This window comes from Megalopta genalis, chromosome 4 (genome assembly GCF_051020955.1).
Source record: "Megalopta genalis isolate 19385.01 chromosome 4, iyMegGena1_principal, whole genome shotgun sequence".
NCBI lineage: Eukaryota > Metazoa > Arthropoda > Insecta > Hymenoptera > Halictidae > Megalopta > Megalopta genalis.
In genome coordinates, this window is record NC_135016.1 from 30,372,933 (window position 1) to 30,391,562 (window position 18,630).

An 18,630-nucleotide genomic window follows, 5' to 3' on the forward strand; every position below is an offset into this window, starting at 1 on the left:
CACCACTTTCAAAAAATATAAACTAAATAGAAAGTACTTTCTGCGTAACTTGCATAATTCATAAATAAAAAGAGGTTTACTTAAGTTTATCCAGCCTTTGTATGAATCTTTGTCGAGAGAGATGTTACAAATGAAATCCACAAATATCTTAAACAGCTTTACCAACTGACTGATACAGTATATTATTTTAATCAGGGTGATAAATTAGTATTCAAACTATCGAACCGGAATTCAAATGAATAGAAATGAAATTATGGAAAATTGAGGGAAATAAATAATCAGAGAATTAACCAATGAAATTAAGTTGTGCAAGAATTAACTATGGAAATTAAATCGTTTCAGCGGCTAGGTTTGTAAACTAAGATGGCTCTACCAAAGAGTGTCCTATTTATTTCCTGCACTTTTAAGTTGAGACAAAATGGCTTCGTATAAAATTTCACGATCGAATGAATTTACCGGCCAATTTTTCAGGCAAATATCCGGACTTTTGGGATAAACAGCTATATTTATAAAGAACATAACGTCCTTTATGACGTTTTTATGCGCCGCACGAGCGTGACGCAGATATTTGCATGCGCGGTAGTCCGCACATCCTATTTTCTCTGTCTTGCCTTCCCTTTCGTAAATCATTTTCGCGGTAAATTCGTTAGCTAGCGTTGGCACGATGGAATCGCGTCTGAAAAACTTGACAAAGGATCCACACACGTGTTTGGATTCGGAAGGAAATCCCGTGGCCCCTAATTGACGCTCAGATTGTGGACAAAAATGGACAATTTCGGAAGAGGAGATACGATTATTCGAGCTTTGCAGCTCGTTTTTATAATTGTTGAAAATCGGTAACTATAAAAACGAGCCGCAAAGCTCGAATTCGCAAGGCTACTCTTCTTAAATCGTCCATTTTTGTGGACAATCTGAGCGTCAATTAGAGAGACATTACTGTATTGTGTAAGCACAACGCGCGTTCAACTGGCGGACGATTAATGAAGGTAGGGCGAAAATTGTGCAAGGTTAAAAGTTTGCTTTGACGGTTAAGGGAAACAAGATTTAACACTTTTGCTGCCATACGAGGCTAATTGGCCACTGGGGCGGTTCTCCGTCGTCTTAATGGCGCGTGTTAATTGAAAAATAAACACATTAATGTCGCCGTTCAACCTGGGATTCGTTTAATCGCGAAAAAGGGGGTCGTGTTTCACAGAAAAAGAAGACCGTTAATATTTAGAAGATTTTAAAAGATAGATATATTACAGTTTTACATAGACAGAAATTTATCTATAATACTGAAGATTCACTTCTAAATATGATCGCGTATCGCTAATAATTATATATTAACTAATGTATTCTCATTCACATTGCTGCGATGTAACTAAAATTATACATGGCGATACTTACAATAGATATTTAGAGCTATGATAAAATCTGTATTATTATAAAAATTAATTATACTATGTGAAATATGTAAAAGTGTTTATCGAAAATGCTTGTACTTGTAAACAAACGGCGGATAAGTACCGTGTATCGTGAATGATTCTTTTTCAATTAAAAGACAAGATAATGTTGCCAGCTTTATCATTACATTGTATTTAGTTACTTGTGAGTCACCTTAAGATTTATCGATACGTATCTTCGAGAAAAGAAGAGTAAAAATACAAATATGTACTATACAAGACGAGACAAGAAAGATATGGTAGGACCATTCATCGACGTTTAATTAGACGAGACTGTTCTGCCGGTAGCGGGTAACAATTTCAGTTTTCGACTTTCTTTATTACAGATAATTATATAGCGCCCCGCTGTCTGTCCGTTTAAACGAGCGCTTCATTAGTATTGAAAACATAAGAAAACTGGGTCGTGAATATCTGTCCATCGTGGACGATAGAGTACTAATTAGAGGACAGGCTCCGTTTAAGGTCATAAAAGTCGTGATTCCAGTTATAAAGAATAGGACATTTAAATGAGAACACCTAAACATCTTCGTTATCTATCATCGCGTGAGAAAACTCACTAGAACGAGGACAGGCAGATAAGCGTTGCACCATTATCAATCGGTCCGTAATATCGAAATTACAATGCAGAAGAATGATCGATGCGGTACAACGTTCGATCCTCTAAAACGATCGGAAACATGTTAACGTATTATCGTACATACGTAGAGAACAATCAAGTATATTTAAAAGTTGTTTCGACGAAACGTAGCTTCCACTAAAATTCATTGAGAGACATCTAATAGTCACGGTCAAATCAAGGCCACTATGGTACACCGTCGTATTTCAGACTTACCGATTGTCTTTATGAAAGAATATAATATATAAGTGTTTATTTACATGTTGATAGAACGACTTTTTCTGTTCCCGTAAAAGTCTACCGAATGATCAAGATGCAATGCGTTCCGTATTCCTGCTCGATAAATCGGTCAGTGAATCGCTTTACAGAAATATTGGTCCTCCCGGATTGTTGTTATCAGACTGCGGATTTTATGGTTTAGAAAAATGAATTGATCAAATATAAAACAGTGGAAACATCTAAAGAATTTCGAAATACCGTTGGACTGGTTTCAAGTTATTCAAATAATTACGAAACGAAACGAATCTTTACGGAGCTCCGGTATCTCTTATTTTGCATTTAAAAAAAACCCACAGTCTAATTATTATGTATATAACTAGGATAGAGTATATAGACGTATATACCAGTATAAAAATTTGTTACGCGAAGTCAACGATTTAGGAAGTCGACACGAACTACGCTCGTTGCATCTTAATCCTTCGTTTAATAAATTAAGCTCTCGTAATTACATCACAGTATATTGTACATCTCGGTAGATCGGTAAATAAGCACAAGTAAAACTCTCTCTGTCAGCGTAATATTCCCCATGCATTGTTTTCCTTGGGTGTTGTATGCAATGCCGTTTAAAGAAGTCTACGTTAGAATTACCACTTACGGTTATGAATCATCATTGTGTCAACACAATACGCATTAAACGTAACGAAAGATATTATTATTGCAATCTTCTTCCCGAGTACAGTAATGTCTCCCTAATTGACGCTCAGATCGTCCACAAAGATGGACGATTTGGGAAGAGGAGACACGATTATTCGAGCCTTACGGCTCGTTTTTATAGTTATTGACAATCGGTAATTATAAAAAACGAGCCGCAAGGCTCGAATAATCGCGTCTCCTCTTCCCAAATTGTCTATTTTAGTGCATCATTTGGGCGACAATTAGGGAGAGATTACTGTAAACGCTAACCCTTCGTCGGTCGACGTTATATGTCTTGTATTGCAGCTTCGAACAGAAATTAACCCCTTCTTTCTATCGCACATTCAATTCCCGTTTCTCGTTTGACTCGGCAAATATTATTCTACAATTTCAGTTATTTTTTCAGAAGGAATCGCCTCATTCCGAATTCAGTGTCACTATTCTCGGATTTTAGACTCGCGTAAAGAAAGATTCCATCTCTGATCCTAATCTCCTAGCAGAGGCTCGCGGAAGTCTGGCTTTTTTTCACTATGATTAATTCAACACAAGACCCTACTCGAACGTGTAGCTGAAGAAGAGGCGATTGTTTCTGTAGAAATGAAATAACTTACGATCAAGAAAACGTTTCGAATCGAAGAAATTCGATTGCCTAATGAATCAAGTTTACGCGGATGAGCATGGATAAACCATCGGCGTGCTAAACACGACCAGGCCGATTCTGCCTGAATGGTTCCACAGAAATGATCGTCACGTGCATTTGTTCACAGCTATTGACACACGACTTGCCGGACCCTCTGCACATAATCGACTTACTTTTCCTCGAGGAGTCAACTCTTCTCCTGTCGCACCGCGATTTTCTGGTACGTCAGTGTATCTTATGGTTCCGCGTACAATGCTATTTGAACGATCAAGACTTCTCGTAATTTACAATCTCAAAGTATTCCACAGTCTCATTTTCCATTCGGAATCATCGGGATCTTCTATGAAAGTCATTGCTACGCACGAAATACAAAATTCGAGCTTGACAACGGTAACCATGCATACTCGAGCACTCCAACTCTCACATTCATCCACAAAGCAGTTAGCTCGTGGTGTTCACTTCAGTTGCACCAACACCATGAAGTAGGTCACCATAGCTCCCAATACCTGGAAAATTTCGCAGTTTTTACGTAGATTTTTTTGTATTTCTTTCTTCTCGCTAAATCTATCGAGGACTGAAAGCGACTGGCGCGCGTCGTTTCATAAACAGATCTGAGCATTTGAAATAAAAATAAAAAGCAACTGTTTGAAATAATTTATTTGAAAATAAAGGTAATATCGATTTATCAGAGATAAACGGATTTCAAACAATGAATTATTTCATTATTTCTTTATTTCAAATTGGCCAAAAGAGATAATGCTGGAAATAATAATGAACAAAAAGATCTTCATAACAATTTGTTTAAAGCGACGGTCCCTCCACAAAGAAATAATTCATGAAATAATAATCAGCGAAAAGATTTTATTTTATGTTATTTTTCACAACAATTTATTTAAAGCAAATAATCCACAAGCAGAAAGATGTAAACCAGTCCCGGACATTGAATTTACCTTTGTAATTATTTCAAATAATTGTAAAATAAAGTAACGTGTTATTTAGAATGATATTTCAAATAATATCATTTTAAATATGCTTAGGTCTATTCATAAAAACGTAAAAGTTGAGTTCATATAGATTTTTTGCCATTTTTATTATAACGTAGGCTATCTCAACAATTTTAATATTAACAAAATGTGAAACTGGTCGTTTTGATCGGCACGATAGATTTAGCGTTAAGATTTTTCGTTGCTTCGATAGCAAAGATCATTTGCAACGTTCTACATTTATTATCTTTGCAGACTGTTTAAAATATTGTAATACGAGTCGTTTGAAAGATTTTATAATCGAAATACGTGATCTTACCGAAGCAAAGAGATCTAGGGACACCGTGAAGAACTTCGCCCCCGAAATTGACATCGCTTTCTGACACTGCTGACACACAATTTGTACGAACGTTTTCGCTTCTTCTGAACCGTCATACCAGTGGCACGAATAAGCTGCTTCCATCACCGATGAGCTCTGCGTACAAAGATCAATACGTTTTAATATGTTTCACATTTTTGTAATTCTTAATGGCACAATTCAGATTGATACGGATTTATGCAGACTTAGACTAGTAATTCTTAAACTACTAATAATTAGTATACATATATCGATGTATGTATTTATATATTATTAATGACGGTTTAAGTAAACTTTTATTGCATCTTCCATTTTCTAATTTGTGCTGATAATTTTGTGGTTGCAATAAAAATATTCTGTAATAACATTAATTCTTCTTGTTAGTTATGTTCCTCCGTTTTTTTTTAAAATTAGATATCAATTTATATTATTTCTGATTTGTATGACAATTAAGATTTTTATTACTAACAGAGATAACAGTAAACGATTTAAACAAATGCGTTTAGTCTTATGTCTTATCGAACAAGAATGCTTTTGTGCGAATACTATGATAATATGTAGTAAAAAGTATAATTTATATCTTCTGAAATTGCAGTAATAATGACATTTTTTTAACTAATTTTATTGTCATCATTAAAAGAGCAATATGTAATAGTACAATAATATTATTAGTAAAATTTATGAGATGTCTTTCCTAACAACCACAGAATTGTTTAATACATTGATGTAATCGTTTAAAAATTTTAATAAATTTTTATCGTACATTCTTTGCTTTTTATTCACCAAATCAGTAAGAGTGGATGTGAAATACATTGATTGAATTGTTGCATTTTTTATATCCATCTGGAAAGTGCACTTAAGAGTTCAGAAAAATGGCAAACTTTATTATCAATTTTACGTACCTCTTCAATTAGACGGTTTCCAAATATGCAGAGCATGAATACTTGACCAAGAGAATAGAGCAAATATCCAATTACCGAGGCCGAGTACACGTTAATTCCATTGATCTACGAGATACGTAAAAAAATTATGTTTCTTCTGAAATAGGTTGAGACAGTTGAAAAAGATATTTACAATGTCTGACACTGTTTGTCATATTATGTACAGTCGATGTTTATTTTAGTTTTTATACGACTACTCACTTTGGTAGCTTGGTAAGCCAGCAATGTCAATGTAATGGTGGTAGCCAACATGTGTAACAGTAAAGCGATACCATACGCGTCTCCAACTGCAGTAACCAGCCTGAAATAAGAAAAAATATAATATTTATTTATTGCGGTATTTATCATATATTTATTTATCTTAGCGGATTTTACTTATTTATGACAAAAATGAAATTTAAAGTAATGAAAGTATCAAAGAAATTTAAGGACATCTATGTATTATTTTCATCTCACTAAAATTATTAAAAAGAGAAAGAAATTTCTATTCGACTCATGTTTGTTACAATTGATGAAAATAATTTTTATATTTGGAATAAAATTCCAATCAATCATCTTAGAACACTTTAGTAATACCAAATTAGTATTTTGTAATGCTTTCCGTAAGAAGAGATTTTATTTTTGAAATATTTCGAGATCGATACAAATTGTGTATTTTAATTGAACGATTATTTAAAAAATTAAACGGTTTAAAAACACATAATGGAAAAGTTGTATTGCTTTCACAAGTATTGCAGAATAAAGAACTATTATATTTTCTATCTTCGAAGAACGACCCTGGTAACGTAAAAATCCAAAAGAACAAATCCAAAATATCAGTTGTAAACTCTTAAATAATTTTTCATTCTTCCCATACGTTTGTTAAAATTTTGCTTCACTCCGAAAAATTTAGATAACATGTGACAATAAAGATTACTAAACGATGTTCTAGGAACGTGAAAGAATATTTTAGAATTTATTAGAATCTTCAAAAACCCAAACAGTTAAATAATAAACTACAAAGCACTGAGAAACGACTTTGTAAAATTACGATTACAGACCGAAGTGTGAATGTCAAAAATGTCCCCGAAGCTTCCCTGTCTAAGATGCGGTCATTCAAAACCCTACAAATAGGTCTCCGTTCGGTAAAGCGTTCGATTGCGTGCAACCGGTTCCTTTACTTTCAGTTTCCTTTATTTGGTTTTACTTTCAACGGAACCTACGTGACTAAGTTCCGTGTTTATCACGGTAACAGGTGCAGTAACAGGTTTTCGTTCATACTTCGAAACGGCATCCCTGTCCGAGGTGTCCCGCGTTGAGATCTAAGGGTAAACGTCATTCGCGTTTCGACCGGTATCCGTCGTCCGCGAAGGGGAAAAAAACAGGAACGTGCGAGTACACGTGTTAGACATGTATGCCGGCGTTCACGTGAACGTGAACGTACAACCTCTGAATTGTCCAATAAATTGTCCAGTCCACACCGTACGTCCCCAGTTGCGGTCAATATCGCGCTCTCTTAGAATAAATACTTCACCACCGTGGGAACACACGCATCCCCCGGTTTCTCCGTTACTGAAGAATCTATAGGAAACACCGCGCGATGCGCCTCGGTTTTCTCTGAAATTTAGTTCGAGCCTTAGACGACCGTGCCGACTCTTATCTGTTTCTGCTGTTTTCAAAGATTCTCCGTCCTTTGAACCGGCTGAATCCGATTTCCACCTTTTTAATCGACCATCTCGCGACAACTTCCAGACTCGTTGGCAACGTTTTGTCGATTTTATCTTTCGTTGTGATTTTGCTTTTTTGGGCAATTTCGTGTACATCGGTTTTTATCGATATTCGTGTGGTCTGTTCTGGAGATTTACTGATTTCACGCGAAGAACTTCGCAGTTCGAACTAGAGCGGCACTTTTAAAAATCATTTCTTCTCTTCAGAGAAATGACAAAATATAATGGAGAAAACTGGTTTTCGAATTACAGCGTTTCTAAAAACAGGATCATGGATCTTCACGAGAGAGAAAATTATAGTTGTTTGAACAAAAAGAAATAAGACAAATCCAAACAGAATATGAACTGTAGATTTTGATTTCGTTTCACACATATTTTTTTAAGAGATACGAATTTAAAAAACATAAAGTGACCTCTAAATTTATAAATGAAATCATAGAAGTTTGTAATCGAATTTTATATTGTATATAAATTTATATAACAGATTTTAAAATTATACATTAATCTATAATGAAAGTTATAAATTTGTATAAAATTATATAAAAATATTAAATTTATTAGTGTACTTAATTAATTAATAAGTACACAAATAAATTTAATTATTAATTATACATAGAGTTATTAATTAATTATTACATAGAATGATTATTATTTATACATAGAGTGATCGATAGATTTTACACATAAAGATTTTATAGTTAAAGTATAGAAGAGCATAACAGAACGTCATTGTAGTTTTGCAGTCATTAGCTTGATTCATAAAACAGAGTTTTACCAAGTTTTTAATTAATCAGTTTTTAAAAGCCGATAAACTTTAGCACCGGCTGTAGGTCTAAGCATAGAATCGCTTTTTTCCATATGCAATGTCGTCTCAAGGTCGACTTGCGAGCATACGTTAATCGCTCTAACGTCCGCCAAAAAAAAAATACCAGTGGCCTTGAAGAAGTTCGTCCGCGACAGAAATGAAATTCTGCTGGCTGTATAATAACGCAAGCTTGCGCGGGTGTACGTAATGTGTTCGCAACCCGTGAAGTCTTGCATAGAATCGATCACGGAAGCCGAAGGAGCTTAAAAATCCATTTGTGTTGCTAGATACGAGGTAAAACCTCCAGTAAACAGAATATTGACTTTCCATGCGCGAGTGTTCAACCGCCGGAAATTTCTGTTATTGAATTATTTATCGAAGGTGCAACTTCCGCTGGATACAGTCGTTAACCTTATGAACTATGCGTACTACAATATCGGCACAGTGCCGACACATTTGTGAAACAATGAAGTTAACGATAAACAGTTGAACAATAAACGATGTTTTGAACTGCTTTTCGAATGCAACGTCGCTTGTCAAAAAATAAACAAATATAACGACGCATTAAAAATCGTATTACAGCAGCATTAAATGAAATTTTCACTTTGTACAGTTAGAGAAAATATTAGCATTATGTAAAGCTGCTACAGTATTTTACGGGTCAATGAACTCAAAAAGAATGTTCGAGTGCTTGTTGATGCGAAATGTTTTAGCGATTTATATTGAAGAATATGCTACTATTCTTTATAAAGTGCCTCATGCGTATAATTGGGCACTCTAATAATTACTCTAATAAATCATAGAAAAAACATAATTCTTCAAAGTTTGCAATGCTAATTTGTCCTCCATGTTATATCCTATAAAATCATAATATCGAATATGCTACAGATATTCTTTATAAAATGCCTCATGCGTATAATTGGGCACTCTAATAATTACTCTAATAAATCATAGAAAAAACATAATTCTTCAAAGTTTGCAATGCTAATTTGTCCTTCATGTTATATCGTATCAAATCATAATATCGAATATGCTACAGATATTCTTTATAAAATGCCTCATGCGTATAATTGGGCACTCTAATAATTACTCTAATAAATCATACAAAAAACATAATTCTTCATAGTTTGCAATGCTAATTTGTCCTTCATGTTATATCGTATCAAATCATAATATCGAATATGCTACAGATATTCTTTATAAAGTGCCTCATGCGTATAATTGGGCACTCTAATAATTACTCTAATAAATCATAGAAAAAACATAATTCTTCATAGTTTGCAATGCTAATTTGTCCTCCATGTTATATCGTATCAAATCATAATATCGAATATGCTACAGATATTCTTTATAGAGTGCCTCATGCGTATAATTGGGCACTCTAAATAATTACTCTAATAAATCATAGAAAAAACATAATTCTTCAAAGTTTGCAATGCTAATTTGTCCTTGATGTTATATCGTATCAATTCATAATATCGAATATGCTACACATATTCTTTATAAAGTGCCTCATGCGTATAATTGGGCACTCTAATAATTACTCTAATAAATCATAGAAAAAACATAATTCTTCATAGTTTGCAATGCTAATTTGTCCTCCATGTTATATCGTATCAAATCATAATATCGAATATGCTACACATATTCTTTATAAAGTGCCTCATGCGTATAATTGGGCACTCTAATAATTACTCTAATAAATCATAGAAAAAACATAATTCTTCAAAGTTTGCAATGCTAATTTGTCCTTCATGTTATGTCGTATCGAATCGTATCGCATTTCGACAAAAGATGTCGAGATCAATTCTAATAGAAACATCTTCAAACGTTTCGTACAGAAATACATGTTACCGATTGTCAACAACTATAAAAACGAGACACAAGGCTCGAATAATCGTATCTCCTCTTCTCAAATAGTCCATTTTTGCGCACAATCTGGGCGTCGATTAGGGAGAATTTACTGTAACTCGAAAGACAAACGTCTCGGTTTCGCGACACAACAAAGTATTTTGATAGCAAACGCGAAAGTGTACGGTGTAATAAAGTTAGCATATTCACGTTTCCATCTCTGGCAGAGATTATTATCCTAATGGAAGTCTCTCATTGTTAGGTTCGCGAAAGCGGAGGGGACTTCTCATTGTCGTCGTAGATTACGTTTCCATGTAGAAGTGAACTCCGACTGGGAATCGAAATGGGAAACTAGGTTATACCGTCGTCAAGGCGTCCGTCATGGTGACGAACTTCGAAATTGCGACGTGCCGTAATTTAAGCCTGCTAATTGTGAATTAGCCAGCAATTTCCGAAACTTTATTTTCGGTTGAGCAATATAAAACCTGGCCGTCATTTCGATACTCTGATCGAACAAGTTGCCGGAACTTTTCGCGTGAAGGGATTTCGTAGTATTAATAGATAGAATTGTCTTTCGTGAATCATTTTTGGTCGAGGCCTAAGCATAAAAGTTAAGCAATTATAATAAACGAAAATTAGACAGAGACTATCGCACAATTACCATTATGCCACGGATTATTATGCAAAATAAAAATGTTCTGCATCTGCTGCAAGAAACAGAAGCCACTTAGGTATTTCCATCGTTCTTTAATAAGTTTGATAAGTTGAAAATGACGTATTAGAATCTTCCGATTGTTTAAATTTTACTACTACTTTAAGTTACACCTACTCATTTTTCCTATAAATGCATAAAATCCTCGCATAGAAAAATATATCGTGAATTCATTGATTCAATTTTGAAATCTTTAAAAATTGCATATTTGAAATTCCACCTCCGAAAATTTTCATACCGTTCGCTTTTTGTCGATATCATATTCAATTCTAATTTTCTAAAGATATTATTCACAAGTTGCCAAATGTCTAAAGATCGTCGCTAAAATTTAACAACATTTGGACACAATAATCAATATAAATCTAATATGAAACAGCATGGCGAAGAGGAGATTAAATATGTAAAACGAAGAATTAAGAATATGGCTGATATTTTTAATAGTCGTATGAAAAATAAGTTTCTCAAACGAACACTATTTTGATAGTCGAGCCAGCCATAAAAGCAACGATAAAGTAAACATCGATCTATCGTTGTGACTCTCGAAGCGTGAACACGAAAAAGTAGATTCCGACAATGACGGATGACACAACGATTAAGGTAAGTCGAATTGCTCACCTGACGATGTGCTTGTGCCTCTCCACCCAATATTTGATGGCGCTCCGAACCAGCATTTCTTGATTCTTCGTCAATCCGTTCGGCCCGATGGTTCCGTTATACTGTCCCCCAGCGTTTGCACGGAAGGTCGCCGTAAAATCTTGCCGATTGTTATAAATCCTTCGAAGATCCATGTCCAACATACTGTCATTGTTCGCTGGTGTGACTGGCGGTGGCGCATCGATTTCCGCCACCTGCTTCGCGCTGCTAGCCTAACGGGAAATAATTTTAATAATGAAGCAACCTTTCTAACGAAACGGATAGTTCTTATATTTAGAGCATTTTGTTAAGTGCAACTCATTTTTTTTCTACGGAGCATTAAAAATATATACCAACGAAGATTCATTTATTTGTTTTTGCAATCGATGCTGAAGGGTTTTATTTAACCCGAGAAAGATAACCTACGTCGCAGAGGCGCCTGCGAAGACTGTTAATTTTTGTTAATTTTTCATAGAGGTCTAGTGATTTAAGTTTAAAATTACTTAAAATATAAAAAAATATAATATAAATGCATTTTATTTTTACAATAATGCCAAACCTTTAAAATGACTAGATTAACTTAAATAAATATCCATTGTTAGTATAAAATTGACGCCTTAGAAAAGCATGCGCCTCTGAAGCGTATGGTTATCTTTTACGTACGTTGTCATATGGTTATCTTTCTAGGGTTAACAACACGAATATCTACGGTCTAGCTGTTACAAGTAAAAGTATAATAATTAAAGAAAGATGAAAAGAAAATTGCGGCGACTTAATAAGGGTTTGCGGCGACGTGGTGAAATCGCCGTCGATGTTTTTGTCGACACTCGTCTCACCGACATTGACTTTATGTTTACTTGATAATCGTACTGAATGGCTATCGATGGCAGGTAAACATAAAGTCAATGTCGGTGATTTCACCGTCGGCGAAATCGTTGTCGGTCGAATGGTGTTAATCAAGATAATTTGATACTAACGCTGATTTGATACAAACCCCTTAATAACGTGAAATATATTTAATAGAACTGACATTTAAAAGGAGAGGTGACGTAATTATCTGTAACACTTCGAAATGATTGTTGTTGCCCCAATTTCGTCGACGTTTAAATATTTCACCAAATAAAAATTGTGAGACGCTACAACGTCCGAACTAATTTATATTATTAATTTAAATAAATTTTTATTCGTATCGAGTATACTGTTTCTCGTGTACGTTTTGCATACAACAGATAAATATTATATATATATAATATATAAATATTATATAAATATTATATAAATTATATATAAATTATATATATTATATATATATATATATTATATAAATATTATATAAATTATATATAAATTATATGTATTATATATATTATATAAATATTATATAAATTATATATAAATTATATATATTATATATATATATTATATAAATATTATATAAATAATATATAGAGTCGATGAAAAATAATGACCGAACACGAACTTACTTTGAACAATTCACCGCTGTTTGGCACGACAGTGTCCAGCGTAGCGCTGAACTCCATCAACGGCTTCATGATGTTCTTCAGGTGCTGGATTTGCTCGCAAGCGAACAGAAGGAACGAGCAGAAAAGCGTGTCGAAAAGATTCGCGTCCAACATGGAGAAGAGCAGAAAGTAAAATTGGAATATAAGCGTCAGGATGTGAGCCATTCCGTGGCTGGGATTGAACGGGTACCAAGAGTAAAGCATGAGTCTTGGCACCTAGTCAAACAGAAAGAAAACGATCGTCTTGATCCTGCAAATAATTCGTTCGACGTGGACGGTTTTATTTAGGACCATTATTTCTGCTATAAGTAAAAATGTAGACAAAATATTAATTCGTAGCTAAATCGATCGAACCAAATGGAAAATTCGTATTGCTTCCATAAAAGAGAATGTTTCGTCGTAATATAACTGATTTGTAATTGAAACAATACAATGAAGAGATAGATTCATTTACCCACTTTATTGCAGAGTTGTGCAAATTTTCATTCGATTAAATGACACACAATGTAATTCGTACTGCAATTAAAGTACCATTAAAAAATACTTCTATTACCAATTTAATTTGGACTGTAATTTGAAAAACTAGATTTCGATTACATCGTAATCCAATTGCATTATATTCGAATTATACCCGTGATTGAAATAATTAGCAATTGAATCAACTGAAAGGTTTGAATTATATAATTGAATTTCGTGTCAATAAATTGTGAAATTGAATTGGCACACAACTCTGTTTTTTTTTGTTACATAATTTTATCTTTCCGAAGGAAACATTTATGCATAATAAAAATTTGATGCATCGTATGCAACGAACGAGGAGAAAATGAAAATATTAATGCATCGATGTCCTTAAATTTCTGTCATCTTTCCAATTGTTTGAAATTGCGCTTATTTTTTTGTTATGCATAAAATCTGCGGTCTACCATTAAGATAAAACGGGACGTTCCATTTGGTTATGGTTAACGTTATTAATTGTTACCTCGACGAAGGAGGTTTCGTTGGTGACAGGATCGGTGACCTTTTTCACCGAATCACCGATGAACGTGATGGTGGTCCAAGAAATCGTGGACAACACCGTCGCGCCCATGACAGCCATCAACAGTATTCTCATCTTCTTTACAGCTAGCTGATGATACCGAGCGTTGCTCTCGGCAAACAGAGGGTGGCTGTTGGGATTGTTCCAGATGGCGAACGTTCTGTAAAAGAGCTTAGTCCTAACCGCGAAATAAACCATCTTGACCATCGTGTGCGTAAAGAAGAGCATCGTGATCGTGTTCGCTGTCAGTACATCGACGTCGTCGCTCTCGAGCATGAGATTGATACCGCAGAGTACGAACTGGAGGAGAATCAGGACGAGGTGTACCTGAGGATCGTTCAAGCCGAGAATAGAATTCAAGAAATTTCACATTTTAACTGAACGACACACAATTAACACGTTGAGTGCCGCGTTGGTCACATATGGGCAACACTAACTTTCGATTAGATTTCAAAATTCATTTTTATCGTAATGTATTCGGCAAAAGTGCATTTTATTAGGATGTTTAGAATGCATAAGAATTCTATTACCATCTATTACGATGAATTTTAACTTTTTAGTTTCAGTTTCATTAATTAAATTATTATGATTTTGCGCGAATTTTTGTGGTTTATTTTTGGCGCTTAACGTATTAATCCATCAACGTTCACACTTGTGACATGCACAGGTATATGAAATTAACAAAAAACAGTCGGAAACCGTATGAACTCAATGAAATTAAATTCAAGAGAATTGAATGACGTCAATTTTCTCCACACAATCGTGTGAAAACAAATTCGAAAATTGATTTGAAGTTCTGCGATGACACGTACGGAAAATTATTTAGGGGTTGACGCGACAGAATTCTTACGTTTTGACGAGCAGATCCGCAACTTTTTGATATACAAAAAATATTAAACACAATCATGTATAAGTTTCTCAGCATAGCTGAGAAAGCTCAAGTATTCTGAATTCAAAGAGATAACTATCTTTCATTTAACGCGAAGAATTGTTACCAAATTGTTAAATATTGAAGCTCGTAAATATTGTGTTAGTTCGTTCGAAAGGAGCATATTTATGGAATTGTTGAAATTAACGAATTAGCGGTGTCAGTTTGAATTTTCATTTCGAGTTCTATTATTTAAAGCCGCGTGGCATATAATAAACTATGGATTTCACTTACAATGCAGAAGATCTTGTGTATGAATTTCGAAGAACTGTCGTTGTAGTAATTGAACAGAAAGTGACCGCTAACTTTCATTAACGTGATGTTCGGCGCCAGGTCAGCGACCAGCCCCTGTTGTTTGAAATTCATCATCTGCGACAGAAATTACCTATGACCCAATCGATATTTAACTCCTGCTGTTAATTCGTTTATGCAACTTTAGTTGTACTTCTAAACATTTTAAATTACATTCACTTCAAGTTACTTTAAAACTCTTTCAGAAACAATCATCGGACAACATAAATAATGATAGATCTATGTTGTACAGAATGGTTAGAAACTGGTGAAATAAAATATTGATTAAAAGATAAAATAAAATTTTGTAAAATGTAGAACAAAATTGTATAGATAAAAATGTTATTTAGGATAAAATTTTATAAAATATAGGATACCATTTTGCTATATAATAATAATTGCTATATAAAACTTACAAAAATTAAAAATAATAACTATTGTAATGCAACGAAAAATAGTACAACTATTAGCAAGTATAAAACTTGAAGCAAGAAACACTAAAGTACATTTTGGCATAGGTTTTCTCATAACACGATAGCAAACATTTATTGCAAAGCATCCGCGTAGTTTCAATAAAAGAAATAATTAGTTCTTGCTGTGAAGTAATTTTGGAAAAACATGCGATGCAGTGAGACCATTGTGGAAACTGAACAAAATATTTGCAATGTAAAAAATAGTGATAATAATAATAATAATAATAATAATAGTAATAATAAGAAGAAGAATTAATATCAAGAACTTTATGCAATAATGTCACGAAAGTGAAAACACGTGATGAACGATATATTTTTTTATAATCTCAGATTTATTTCTTCTATCTCTTTTTCGACATTTCGAAAACCATAATGGTTAATTAAATTATTAGTGACTTCAGCCGTAGTCAATTGTACACTTATTTTTATTCACTTTTATTCGTTAATATATATTTATTGTATATTATTTATACAATTTAATATCAAACTGAATCAAATATAGTGACTAAAGTAACAACAAATGTAAGAAATAATATCTCATATATTAATATCATACAAAAACTGTAAAAGAGTACAAAGACTAGTACAAAGATATTAAAAGAAAAAGAAAAAAAGATTTTATTCACTACATGTAATTATCTCCAGGGCTATTCGTTATTTGAGAAAATATTTCATACGAATCTTTTTCTATTATTCGATAGGGACGTAAGCTAGTGTCGCTAGTTTGTTTGTAAGTGTGCACTTGAAGGACACACGAAGATCGTCTCAATTCTTTTCAATGGAAGCACGATTCTTTTCTTTTGTGCACGATTCGATGCACTTCGGAATTGTGAATAGAAATGTATTAATTTATTTATGTCAAAAAACTATTATTTTGCGATATATTTTGATTTTAATATCGCAATTTTGTTTATAGGGTTACACGAAGGAAAATGCTTTTAGTCGTTAGCCGACAAGTATTGAAGATATGAAGGAGAGAATACTTAATGCATTCAGAAGTGTGACTCTGGAAGTATGTACACACGAATGTGCCATTATGTACTCATGAATATTAAGCGATGTTTCAAAAAATGTATCGATGTGCAAAGTAACGTACTCGAGCATTTGTAGACATATTAATATATGTATATTTGATGTTTACTGTTCGACTGTTTTAATGTTTTTTTTTTTAATGAAATATTGCAAGATATAAATTATTGCAATTATATCATTATCCTCTACACCCTAAAGCAACACTAAAACATTAAAAACACCACGTGTCATTGAATACTACGCGAGTGTTCACTTACGTACAAATAAATAGATATGTTCACGATACTAAAATTAAAATATATTAAAATACATTTTTATTCAGAGTTACGAGGTGCGACGAATCGTACATAAAAAATTATATGAATCCATTGAAAACAATAAAGATGATCTTCGTGCATCCTTCAAGCGTACATTACACTAGACAAAATAGCGATAATGAAACACTCTATATGTAATTTAACCCCTCAAGTGATCCGCAAGATTCAAGAATCTGGGCTAAAATTGCTTATCGCTTTTTGCTGTTATTAATTGGTTTGCTTAGTAACGAAGTTGTTTTATTCGACGAAAAGTGAGAAAAATCGTTAAAATAAAATACCGTGCAAAATATTTCATTTGGACGCGATTAAATTGATAACGAATGTTATTAAATTACGCAATTTCGAGATTGTCAAGGACTAGCCGCTTAAGAGGTTGACAGATGCTGCCGTCCTTAGTTAAAATGTCTTATCTACTAAATTGCCACCTCTTTCGGGATATTCAAAAATATTTGAAACATCGCGTTACCTTTCAAACAAAGCCAAAATATTCAATATACTTGACGGAGTTCCAAATGTGATTCCATTTATTTGTTTCGGCTTGTTTAAAAATGATTTTACTAATTTAAAGCTTCATTTTTTTGGATCACCAGAAACGTCGGTTGCGATCATTTAACTAAGGAGGGCGGCATGATAGATCGGTCGAACTCCATTCTCGTTGATACAGCGAACAAAGTCGTACCCTCGAAGTGCCGACAATAATTCGATCACCCACTGTCAACGAACAAAGGAGATGCTAAACATTCACAGAGAACGGAACGTTCGAATCGCGACGCGCGGGTGGTCGCAGTGCCGGTTTCGTTTCGTCACCAAAGATGCGCGCCGGGAGGAATCTCGCGTGAACAGGTCGCAACCGATTAGGCAGATTCTCACCTTGAGGCCCGGTATTTAGCCACGCGTGTTATCCAAAGTAATCACGGTGAGGCGCGAGCTCGCCGATAGTTCGCAAACAGGAATCGGCGTGTCGGTGATAAGGGCACGCGGTATCGATGGAAACTAACGGAACTAGCGAGTCGGCTGACCCTCGATCGCCGGCCCCGAGGGGTTGGTTTCTTCGTCGACGTTCCTTCCTCTTTCTCCCTTTTCCGTCCCCGTCCCCGTCGGTCACGGAGGGCTGCCACCTGCCGTGCCACCGCGACACCCCGGCTGCCCGAAGGGAGCACCAAACGTGGACCAATCCGCGAACGGTACCGAGGCGCAGACGTTCTCCAACGTTGTTGCCGGATTGTCGTGGCCATGTTGTTTCTTGTATCGTCGACATGGAACTTTGTAATCGTATCAATTATTCAGGATTTCACAAGCCCCTAGCTAAGAGGGGAAAACCGACGCGGAGAAGGAGAACTTATGGACAATGGAAAGATCCCGAACACCGGTGTTTCCCACTTTTTCCTTCCACCGGAAAATTTTACCCTTTCCTTTGCGCGTTACTTC

At 34.5% G+C, this 18,630-nt stretch overlaps 1 protein-coding gene across 2 annotated transcripts; it reads right to left on the reverse strand.

Moving 5' to 3' along the window:
• Positions 1–1,214: 1,214 nt before the first annotated feature.
• Positions 1,215–18,274, reverse strand: Orco (odorant receptor co-receptor). 2 transcript variants are annotated; one of them, XM_076520947.1, is made up of 9 exons: positions 18,073–18,274; positions 15,324–15,474; positions 14,105–14,488; positions 13,087–13,341; positions 11,585–11,835; positions 6,097–6,196; positions 5,857–5,961; positions 4,916–5,071; positions 1,215–4,119 (listed from the first exon to the last, which is right to left on the reverse strand). In XM_076520947.1, the coding sequence occupies exons 2-9, from the start codon at positions 15,456–15,458 to the stop codon at positions 4,069–4,071; spliced, it is 1,437 nt and encodes a 478-aa protein (XP_076377062.1). In that variant the 5' UTR covers positions 15,459–15,474; positions 18,073–18,274; the 3' UTR covers positions 1,215–4,068. The 2 variants fall into 2 exon arrangements, with proteins under 2 accessions (XP_076377062.1, XP_033322729.1); XM_033466838.2 differs by having other exon boundaries at positions 15,324–15,458; positions 18,073–18,272.
• Positions 18,275–18,630: the final 356 nt, after the last annotated feature.